The sequence below is a fragment of the Meles meles genome, chromosome 9 (assembly GCF_922984935.1).
Source record: "Meles meles chromosome 9, mMelMel3.1 paternal haplotype, whole genome shotgun sequence".
Lineage (NCBI taxonomy): Eukaryota > Metazoa > Chordata > Mammalia > Carnivora > Mustelidae > Meles > Meles meles.
Genome location: NC_060074.1, coordinates 8,710,910 through 8,723,070, shown reverse-complemented (window position 1 = coordinate 8,723,070; position 12,161 = coordinate 8,710,910). Strand labels below are relative to the sequence as shown.

The 12,161-nt window shown below is 43.2% G+C and overlaps 1 protein-coding gene across 1 annotated transcript in view; it reads left to right on the top strand.

Annotated features, from left to right (window-relative positions):
• Positions 1-12,161, top strand: part of HECW2 (HECT, C2 and WW domain containing E3 ubiquitin protein ligase 2) — a 307,281-nt gene that overhangs the window by 157,649 nt on the left and 137,471 nt on the right. Inside the window, 1 exon segment of the mRNA XM_046019114.1 lies at positions 11,359-11,466. Within this exon segment, the coding sequence (XP_045875070.1) occupies positions 11,359-11,466 (108 nt within the window).

The window sequence follows — 12,161 nt, the reverse complement described above, 5'->3', positions numbered from 1 at the left end:
GGACTGCCAGGCTTGCCGTGTCCTCATAGTCTATTGTAGAATCAGCTCCAAGCTTCGTGGCCCGTTGGGGCTTTATGGCAAACTATGTCTGGATTAAGGACACCGTAGAGAGAAGATTTTATCTGCTAAATGTGGCACAGAGTTTGAACCCGCTCTGTCTCACTGCACAACAAAACATGTGACCGATGTGGATATTTTATCCTGCTTTCCTGGATGTTTGATGGACGGATATGGTCTTGCAGCCTTTGATTGCATTCACCCATTCAACTAACACTTAATAATTGTGACAACTGCCCTGGGTGGGTCGGCTTCACCGGGCCCCTTTCCCATAAAGAACAAAGCATCTCAACTGGAAATTCTTCCGCTATACCCTCTTCCTTGGAGGAGACAAGAGCATAGCTAACTAGATTGAGGTTTTGCATCTATTTTTGCATTAGAAATGACATCTGAAGGGGGCGCCTGGGGGGCTCAGTGGGTTGAAGGCAGAGGCCTTCAGCTCGGGTTGTGATCCCGGGGTCCTGGGATTGAGCCCCACATCGGGCTCTCTGCTCAGCGGGGAGCCTGCTTCCCCCTCTCTCCTGCCTGCCTCTCTGCCTGCTTGTGATCTCTCTGTCAAATAAATAAATAAAATCTTTTAAAAAATGGCATCTGAGGGGCATCTGGGTGGCTTGGTTGGTTGGGTGTCTGCCTGTGGCTCAGGTCATGATCCCTGAGTGAAAACATCGGGCTCCTTGCTCAGCGGGGAGCCTGCTTCTCCCTCTGCCGACTGCTCCCCCCACTTATTCTTGCTCTCTCTCTCTCTCACACACAAATAAATAAATAAAATCTTTAAAAAGTGATATCTGAGAATAACTTCAGTGTTGATAACCACAGTTTTGGTTTTTCATTAAAGCTAGATAATGTTTCAGAAAGTTTCATTCGATTTTCACAGTTTGAAATCACAAGTCCACAGATTTCATTCTGGATTAGTGAGAATGTGTAAGCCTCTTTCAGTAACTATGTGAATGCTCCATCCGATTAATCATAGTAGTACATTAGCATTTCCAGATGATGACCACTCTATTCTTAGCAAGTCAGACAGAAAATTCCCTTCTCTGTGATAACAGTTTGTTGACATCAGCTCACTCCGTATGAGTGTGTGTGTGTGTGTGTGTGTGTGTGTGTGAGAGTGTGTACATGTAACTCATTCTTTGGAATTTTCCCAATGGGAAAAAAGCACAGGAAGGAAGCCGAGGGGAGGATGGGGCGATTGCATCCTGTACCCTTTACAGGGTGTGGCCATGACTGCTGCGGCCTAAGGGACCCTGATAGGTTCTGTTTTTTTTTCATTTAGGATGCCTGACAGTCTTGAGGAAAAGTAGGAGTGGCCGTCAGTGTTTATTTAGCTGGACAGGAGTCTCCTAGGAAAGGTCTGCTCATGTCCCGCTTAGGATTTCACTTCTAGAACTTGGGAAAGAGGAAGGGAAGCAGGAGCATCACTGAGGTAGACCCACAGAGCTCTCCAGGACACGTTAGGACTCCAGACCCGCCTGACTTCAGTTCTGGTCGCTTCTATGATTGAAATCGCCACGTGGGCAGGCCGGGGACATGATTTTAAGGAGAATGGAACATGTTTCTTCTTGCTGCTTCGTAAATCTGGTTTGAAATGATGATGGATTCAACCCTGGCAAAGGGAGAGAGAAATTCCTTGGGATTATATGAGGTAAGATACTAGAAAGTTCTGTGAAATGAGTTCTCCCCTCACCGGATTTCTGAGTCCAACTGCGTGGGATTTAGAGTTCTCTCTACCTTTCTCTTTGAAACATTCTTAAATGGGGTCCCCCCACAGCTTGATCAGGACCGTTATTCCCGCCAATGTGGTGTGCTGATCACATTTAATCATTTGACAACTCCATGTCATCAGTGCTGGAATTAAAACATTTAAAACTTTTACAAAAAGGGGCACCTGGGTGGCTCAGTCAGTTAAGTGTCTGCGTTTGGGTCAGGTCATGATCTCAGGGTCCTGGGATCGAGCCCTGCGGCAGTGAGGAGTCTGCATCTCCCTCTTGCTCTGCCCCTCCCCCCTGCCATGTTCTCTCTTGTTTGTTCTGCTCTCTCTCCCTCTCTTTCTGTCAAATAAATAAATAAATAAAAATCTTTAAAAGATTTTAAACTTTTACAAATAAATATGAAGTCCCTTTGCTCAATTTCTAGAGCCCCCTGGTTTCAAATAAAGTACTTTACTGTGATGTTAAGTACAGGTCCTACCTACAGTAATATTTCTTAAAATATCATTTGAGTCTAAATAGATTTTATGACCGGTAATCTGCCTCTGGATAATAATGGGTTTTTTTTGTTTGTTTGTCAGGTTTTAAAGCTCTTCTGTCAGGACTGTTATAGCTGATTTATTTGTAATGGAATGTTTATATGGACAAGTATTCGTAAGACCCTCGCATCTTAGAAACTGTTGACTTAACAACACTCTTTCAACAAAACTTTGATTTTAGAATACAATCATGTTTTTGTTAAGGTTTTCTTGTAGCAGTTGTAAACTGACCCAGCTTTCTGCAGACCTTTGAAATCTGCTCTAATTGTTTAAAAGACAGGATGAATCCAGGGCAAAATTTCAGTTCTATTCGAATCCTTTTTCAATGAAAAAAAAATTACTTTTTGGCTACAAAATGCCAGTCAGTTGTTCTCAAGGTGGGTGGGATGTTACTGTCTGTCTGCTGTCTGTCATATAGCACACACCTGGCCTTTAGTGCCCAAGAGCTAAGGACGCTATCATTGCTATAATGTACTGGACAGACCCAGTTGTGCCCTCGTTTGGAAACATAGATAAACGCTTACTTAGTTTAATGGAAAGTAAGTTATTGGTTTAGTAAGGGTTCAGGTGAGCATGCTAATCTCTGGGAAAGTGGTTCATCTTCTGATCAAGCCAGTGTGGGTAAAGTCGACACGTCTGCAGAATTATTCTTTAGTATTGGAAGCAATGAATGTTCCAGAAAGGTTGCTCTCCCATACTTCCAACTAATATTTTCAGATTGAGTTTGGATTAGCTCCAATAAGTATTTGGTTCACTTCGATGAGGGTAACCTCCCTCTTTCAGTCAAGTTAGCTGTTATAGTTCCTGATCCTTACTGTAAGAGCTCACTAAGATCAAAGGTGTGATTTACCCCCAACCGAAGGATGCTTTTATGCTGAACTTTAAACTGGATCCCATTGTAGCAGGATTCCATTCCTGGCAACTTTTAATACATATAGTGCCGCAACAGAGATTTCCTAAACACGGTATTCCCAATACAAGTTTCATTGTGTAGGCACACGAGGGGCTCTCTGCTTATTCTTTATTAGGCTGATATTAAAGGTCATTGACAGAATTTTAGTCTTTGAGTGACCTTCCACTCAGGAACTGCACAGATCGATCTACTCTGTGTAAGAGACCATGTTCCTTGTGAAATAGTGTCATGTCCTGTCATTGTACGTATGGACTGTACTTCTGCTCGTTTGGCATCCAGATTAAGGAAGAAAGCAGTCTCCAAAAACATATGAGTTAGCATGCTTTTGTTTTAATCGATACATGTTTATGAGAAATTAGGATAAAATGAATTTCCTTAAAAGAAATTTAAAAAGTAAAAACTAAGAAATGAGGTTGAGGAACTGTGCTTTTGAGTATGAAAAGAAAAATGTAACTTTCTATGAAAGAAGGAAGAAATGGATTAAGAATTTTTTAAACCTCACATATGTAGCTCCTGGTATGTGCCACGTTCAAATATGATACCTAGTACTCCTCACAGCTTTCAGAGCTAAGTGCTGTTATCATTTTATAGATTAAAAAAATGGAGTCTATGCAGTTTTAAGACTTGCCCAAGGTTATGGGTCCAGTAAATGAGAGAGATGAAATTAAACCCAGCTCTGCTGATTCTCAAAGTTCTGGGATCTTACCATCACCTCATAGCGGCTGCCTGGCAATGTCATTATCAAGCGGTGTATGACTCTCTTGGTACCTGTAATAAATGATTTGTACCTAAAACATAAAGCATTCTTCTGTTGGTGAATAGAAGGCCCATGTGGGTTGAATGCCAGGGATATATTTAATCCATTGCGTTAAAGGTTTTATTGAGTTACTAAGTGACGGAGAATCTGAGCTTTCTATTTTGACTGATGAAGGTTGGGTGTGGGAAAGTTGGACTTTCGGGAGTTGTTTGGATAAAGAGAGGGACAGGAAGAGCATGGTGGGCTTAGAGAGTGAAATTCAGGCTGGTGGCTGGACTTGGAGAGAGCTTAGAGGTGCATGAGTCATCTCGCAGGGTCGCTGGACTGGAGCGTCTAGAATGGACTCACAGCCTTTTGCACCACGGCTACTATTTATAGGGCACTCTGTGCACACAGGAAAGATGGAGATGGGAGGAGAGGGTCATGTTTAGGTTACAGCTCCGGCGCTTGGTGCTGGGCCTGGGCACGACGCGTCGTGGGCTGTCCTCTCTTGCCCTTCGACAGTCCACTCCGCATATGGCAGCCAGAGGGATTTTTTTTTAAACGTGGATCTTATGTGCTTTAAGTCTCCCAGTGGCCTTTCCTCATCCCCAGCATGGCACCCAGACTCTCCACAACATTCTAGATAGAAGGTGTGCGAGAGCCTCTAGGAGCGCGGCGGCTGGGCTCACTCTGCACAGCCAGGTTCAGGATCTTGGAAGGGTTTCCCAACTTCTCTGTGCCTTATCCCCATCGTGGAGACTCCGATAGTGGTACCTCCCACAGAGGATTGTTACGGGTGTCCGCGAATCCACAGGGACAGAGAAATAGAGCAGTGCCTGACCTTGAAGCCATCTCTGAGCTTCTCTTTCCTATCTGGTGTTCTGGGCCGTGACTGAAACTCTCAGGAGGTATCGGCCTCCTGAGTTCAAGTATCGCTTCTCACTGATCTGTTGGTGGTTTCCTCCCTTGTCAAAACGAGAGTTTAATCGAGTAGCTTGGGATCAAGTGTTTTATATAGGAATTTGCTTAGCGGCCCATCCTGCCTCTGCTGGATGTATGTGTGGCTGGAGGTGTGAATCCTCAGGAGGCCCCCTCGTGGCGGGGGGTGCTTAGGACGTGACTCTAAGTCATCCAGTGTGGATCTAGTGAAAGATTTCCCATTCTCCAGGTTGGGCTCCACCACCCCTGGTCGATGGCCTGCCACAGAGGAGATAACCATGGGACATCTCTTTCAAACTGGGGGTGCATGGCCTTGGTCAGCACGTGTGCGCCCACTCCACCATGCGAGGCAGCGACGTGCGTGCCTTCCCGGGCACACGTACCCCAGGGCCAGACCCGGCCAACTAGCCGTCAGCTCTTCTCCACCTCTGTTGCTCTTTTGGTCCTGTGATGTGCCTTTTTCTCCCATCTCTGGCACATTATAATCCGCACTTCTTTCTGGTATTTGCAGGAAAATAGCTCTTCAAGTTAGAACCAAGCCGTAGTCATTAGTGGGTACGTCTCAGCTGGTGGTTGTGGTATCAGGATCATCATCTCTAGGAACAAGAGGGAGCATTGGTGTCAGGAATTGGGCATCTGGGGAGACTAGATTAAAACTGATGTCACCTTCGCAAATTCATGAGGAGGGTTGTTAATGAATTCTCAGAGTACTTCATAAGATTGGTATTCTGGGTGGCCCAATCCATGGTCAAGACTCACTCTTCCCTTGCAATGTAGTTCAGATCCCAAAGTCATTGTCAGAGTTTCCCTGTCCCATTGTAGCAGGATTCCATAACCTGCCTGGCACATACTTGTAGAAAATTTGCAAAACCTTTTAGAAAATTATTAAAAAGAGTTACACAGTCCCTGTGAAGTTGTGCTCTTTGCCTCGGTCTACAAAGATACTTTTGATTCAAATTGTAGTTTAGTACAGTGCTCTCCAAATCCCAAATCCCAGGGCATCTAATTTTCGAGTACAGCCAGAATACACCAGGCCCCTCTCTGATCCAATCTCAGGACATAGTTACATTTGATTTGTATCCAAAGGTAATTTGAAACAACTTTAATGTTTATGCCATTTGTGAGAAAGTGTGGGGAGGAATTACTTTAAAGCAAAAGAAAATTTGCAAACATCATTTTTCATCTCTCTGGCACAATCTGTCACATGGCATCTTTCTCGAAAACTTCCTCATCTTTTCTTAACTCCCCTTGGTTGATTGATAGAAGAGTGAAGACTTTGAATATATACATATATATATTCAAAAATATATATAATATATATATTACATATATATTATTATATTTGTATATATATATCAAATATATGTACATATATATTTGGTCCAATTTTATCTCTACCACTCCATGGAGATTTTGGAAATATTAACAGGGACACAGAAATATTTGCAAATCCAAATTGTGTTTGGATATGTTTGAGACGTCTGGTCACGTCTCCTGTATATTCTCTTATTATCTTAAAAGCCTATTCAGAGGATATTTTCTGGAATCCAGAAATCATGTACAGGAAGAACGATCTTTTAAAGGTAATTTTCATAGTGATCTCTGCATGTGAAATATTATGGGGAAGGAAGAGTTTTAAAGAATAAGCCTTTCTGGGGCGCCTGGGTGGCATCGTGGGTTGGGCCTCTGCCTTTGGCTCAGGTCATGATCCCAGGGTCCTAGGATTGAGCCCCGCATCAGGCTCTCCGCTCGGCAGGGATCCTGCTTCCTCCTCTCCCTTTCTCTGCCTGCCTCTCTGCCTCCTTGTGATTTCTGTCAAATAAAAAAAAATAAAATCTTGAAAAAAAAAAAAAGAATAAGCCTTTCTGCTTACATTGCTTTAGCTTTCTGTGGCATTTGAGGAGAGAATTCATTCTTTTAATTATTCTTTACAGTCATGTTGTACATTAATATAATTAATTGTACTTTTCCAGAGATGAAAAAGATAACATCCTGGGGCCCAGGCAACAACACTAACTTTTACAGCTGAATTCAGCTCTAAATACGGCCACTTGTTTATTGCTTCCGATGACCATTCGTAGAACTAAAAAATGAGCCCCCTTGGTAACACAGTGTATCTGCAGAACATGAAGCAAAGGAGTGCCTGAGACACCTTAATGACTGGCATATGGGTGTAGAGCTCCCAAAGGATATCTCCGTGTGCCTCCCAAGATACATCAAACCTGATAGATCCCGAGCCCTATGAACCACATACAGTCACAGGGAGTGCTGATTGTCCCGCTCTGTCCCTCTTTCACACTGCAGAAAGTTTGCATGGCCTGGTCACGGCACTCTTGACGTTGCATTGTGCCTCTGTTCCGGTCACCCCCCAGCCCCCACACTGTGAACTCCTGATGGCAGGAAGTGGGTGTTCCTTCTCTTCTGCAGTAGCAGTCAGCAAGTGCTTTTCAATGAATGAATGAATGAATGAATGAACAAGCTAACAAATGAGAAGGACAATTGTTAGCAATGAACAGGGTCCAAAGCATTGCTGTGATTGCTCAGTATCCCTGCAAATCACCACAGAGTAGGTTTTCCATGTGTGGCCTTTGTAGTAGTATCTCTATTGGAATCCGTTCCATGGGGCATTAGCTGAAATCCAGACGCCTGCGTCCTAACTCAAACCTATTGGACCAAACTGTCTGGAAGAGCAGCCCAGGAATCTGCATTTTAAAGAACCTTTGGGATGTCCATCGTGAGCAGTGGAGGTGGGCAGTCAGGGAGAATCAGTTAGCTAAAGGGAAGAGTGGCCAGTGATGATTTGTTTCCTAGTGAGTGTGCCGGACATGGTGGTAAATTTGCTTATATAGAGATTTATTTTTTAAGTCCCCACTGTGTTCCTCCTAAAGATAATGTGGTTTTAATTAAGGAAAGGGGTTCTGTTTTTGACCTAATTAATTAGTTCTGAGAAAATTATCCGAGCCAGTAACTCTTCTATAGTTAAGAGATTTGTGTGTGATGTCATCTTCTATCTCTCTGCCTTTGTTTTCTGGGTCCAAACACTTTATTTGTTTCTCCCTTGGAGAAACAAACTTAACAATTAATTCCGGTATTAATAACAGAATAAATGGAAATAGCTCCAGAGAGTAATTAGAAAAAACACTACATGAAATCACTCTGCAAAAGTGTCATGGGCTGCTAAAATAGGCAGGAGGGAAGATTTTCAAGGTTTTTTTTTATCACGTTCCCATAATATTCATAAACAGGTATACAATTATATCGAAAGGATTTTTAGGGCTTTTTTTTGTGTGCGTACTTTGCTTATTTAGAGAAAATGTACTGCCAACCAGACTTGTAAGAGAACAAAAAAGACATACGAGTGGACAAGTTTTCTATAAACCATACCAAACAAAATTAGACTTAGAAAAGGTATTTAGGTACATGAATTAAACATCTTCCGTGTTTCTTTTTTGTAATTATATTCCAACTTGAAAGTTACCCAAGTATCTAGAATATTTGCTCTTAGAAAATAAGACTATTTTTTTTTAAAGATTTTGTTTATTTATTTGACACAAAGAATGAGAGAGACCACTCGCAGGGGGAGCCACAGAGGGCGAGGGAAAGAAGCAGGCTCCCCGCTAAGCAAGGAGCCCAGTGCTCTGTGGGGCTCAATCCCAGGGCCCTGAGATCATGACCTGAGCCAAAGGCAGAAGCTTAGCCAACTGAGTCACCGAGGTGCCCCGCAAATAAGACTATTTCAATTGGAAAACAGATACTTTCATCCTAGTAGGAGGAGAAGTAAGAATAAGAATGGAAAAGGGAGCAAAGAAGGGAATGTTCAAAGAGCTAAAACAAAACCAGTTAAGTGTGCCTTATGGAAACGGACATGTTTTTAGGTTGAAAGGAAGAAACTAAAAATTAAGGTGAGAAAAGGTGGTTCGTAGAGGGGATTGGGTCAAAGCCTCCTCCATAACGGGGCAGAACCCTGGGCAGGAAGGGAAGAAGCAGGTATGGATACAGAAAAGACATTAGAGAGATGAGGCCTAATGTTCTGCATGTTTTGAACAGTACCCGCTCCACGTCAGAGCCTGGAAGTTAGCTACGGGTTGTGAGGACAGTGGGGCAGATTTGAATAGTTGTTAAGAGAAATGGGAAAAGGAAGTAGCCAGGTACAAATGCAACAATTGGTGATTGGTTTTAAAAGCCAACAAGATTTCTTTGATCTATCACAGTGTTCATTCAGTGGAGGATGAAACAGATTTATAATGATGTGTACGTTATAGTTGTGGGCGGTTTAGTACCCTTTTGTTGGTATGCCGTTTTATACTCCGTTCTTTTTCTTCTTTGGAATTGGGGCATATAAAAAAGACCGAATCACCTAATAGACATGTTAGATGAGGGGAAAGAAAAACAACTCATACAATCTGGGAAAAAAACATTCTGTTCTCAGATATCCCTGAAAAACAGATCTCAGCGTAGAAATGCTGTCACAGGGAAGCTGTTCTGGGTCCAGACTAGAACTGACTGCAACCTAAACAAAGGTGTGAACCTACGTAAGGAAGAAAATTTTACTCTGAGGGACCCGTTAAAATTAGTCTTGAAGGCCAGGAAGGGAGTGAGTCATACTTGCTGCTCTTTCTGTGGTGTGGCCAAGGCTGGCCAGAGTTGTGCCAGTTTGCGGCAGCAGGAGCTGTAGTTGGGGAGGAGGCCGTGCATGTGCTCTCCTCCAAGAACAGGGGGGAGGGAAGAGCAAAAAGGGTCATTGAGTCTGCCCTTTTTAACTCAGGAGAATAATGGCTTTCCTGGAAGTCCCACCCAGTAGATCTCCATTGCCATGGTGCTGGCCAGAGCTATACCAGAGGCCTCCCTTAGCTGCAAGGCATTCTGGAGAGGTGAGTGTTTTTAACTGGGAACATTGTTGCCTTGGGTAAAACTGGGGTTTATTTGGCAAGGAGGAAGCTCAGGGGATGGGCAGTGGTCGGGATCTGCCCCGAGGAGCCCCACGACATCTATCACAACCAGTTTTAGGGGACCACCTTTTGAATATTGACATTGCTGTGCTGTTCTGAGATGGAATGAATGATTGGCCTCGTGTTGCTTGTTTAGGGGAGGAGGGGATGGCATGAGTGTGTTATGCTTTTCCATTCCCAGAAAGAACAGTGGCCCCTTCTTGATCTTCACAAAAAGAATTTTTGACGACAGTGTGCTGAGTGCAAAAGGCAGGGAGGACCATTGCTCTCAGAGTGTCTTGGCTTATCCCTGTGATGAACGTAGTGGGCTCCCAGCACAACCCAGACAGAAACCTCTCAGGGCTGGCTATCTGACCCCTCGCTCTGGGCCACTTTCTATTTCTTTCATGCTCCAGAAGCATGAAAAAATGAAGGGTGGGGGGAGGTTTTTCTTCTCAGGACGATTCCCTTGAGCTTGGGACTTGTTCTCCATCTTTCCTCTTTTCCAGTGTCCCTCTGACTCCATGTCTAGCTGGTCCCTGCTCTCAGGTAAAGCGTGTCCTTCCCCTTCCCTCCTGAGAAAGGGATTTGGGGAGACAAGTGAAGTACGTATGTCTTTAAGAACCGCTGTCACTGTACACATTTCCATGCACCTATCAAACAGTGAATGGTCTTTTTTGTTACATTTTCTATTCTAGGCCCTGGGACAGAGCCTCAAACTAGTGTGATGCGGGCAAATGATAGAATATGACCTTCAGCCCTTGGGGTGGGGGGACAGAGCCCGGAGCCCCCAGAACATCCCTGCCTGCCGTTATAAGTTACTAGCGTCTCTTTCATTTGTCAATGCACCCTACAAATATTACCGTTTTCTGTGTGCTGGGAGGTCAGAACGCTTGGGAAGTGCTGTTACAGTCCTGTTCTTCAGTCTTCCGTCCAAACAAATGCCTAAACCCTTTCTTCTTTTTTTGTATTGTTCAAGGTTTACGCCCTTGGCATTTTGTAAAAGATTATCCTAGCAGACATGATGACTTGGTTGGTGCCTCCTGAACACTCTTCATGGCAAACCTGTACTGTGTCTTCACTCATTTTCACAGCTTAAGGTCCCCCCCCCCAACTTTTTAAATTCCATTTGGAGTTCTATTAGGGTCTCCCAGCTTTGCTCTTCCTTTCTTTTTATCTAAGATTTTGTAGATGGGAGCGCACCCAACTCCTTTCTTATCTGTCAGCTCACCGCTGACCCTGCAGTGGTCATACCCTTTGTTCTTTCCAGTTTCGTCTTTTGGAGACATTCGTTGACCTGGCCAAGCCCAGAAATGCCAGCCTCCTTCCACCCGCTCCCCGGTTCTCCCGTATCAATGCAAGTGCAGAAATGCAGGGCGGCGGTCGGCTGGGAGCTGGTTGCTCATCATAGTGCCTGTTCATACTTCCCCTCTATCTCTTCTTTCCTTTATTTTAGAACTTGCATTAGTCTTGGAGCTAAGGAAGGACACATGGGTTGTAATTAAGCTGAAAAGTGTTTGTTTGGTTTTTCCAGATGAGAATTCTCCAGCCAACTTCTGGGATTCTAAAAACAGGGGTGTGACTGGAACCCAAAAAGGGCAAATTGTGTGGAGAATTGAGCCTGGGCCCTATTTCATGGAACGTAAGTACCAAACGAGAAATAGAAGTTTGTTATGGAACATTCCATAAATACATGGAAACCTAGGGGGTCTTTTCTGAATTTATTATGAGAGTTTTGGCTCCAATTTACATATTTATGCCATGTGTCTTCAAACTGGGAAATAGATTGTTTTAGAAAATGCTCGTTAGAGGATGTTCACATATTTTGAAAAAAGCGTGTGTAAATATGTGTGTGTGTGTTTATATACACGTGCACCTTACATGTACCTTGTGAATGCGTAATATATAAAGCATGTATTTATTCTATTATTTATTTTAATACTTTACATATTTTATCTACCCTGTATCTACATTTGTAATTAATATTTATTGTATTAATTTCAGGAAGCAAAAAGAATAATTCAAGACTTCAGTTAATTTAAGAATCTTGTTGGCCTACAGAATACTTGGCTCTCATTTCCCCAGCAGCAGTAACTACTGTGTTTGGGTCTTGGTCTTTACAAGGAGGTGGGAGAGTCGAGGTCATTTTGAAAAACCAGAAATTGGCTGTAGATAACTCAGCCATAACCCAGTTGACTTGATGATGTATTTTTTGATAAAGATAAATGCTTCTACTTAATATACGGTTCACAGAAATATCTCCTTCCCTCTTATTTAGGGTGAAGGGGAGTACTTATATTTGCCACTAATACTATTGAGAACATAGTATATAGGTTT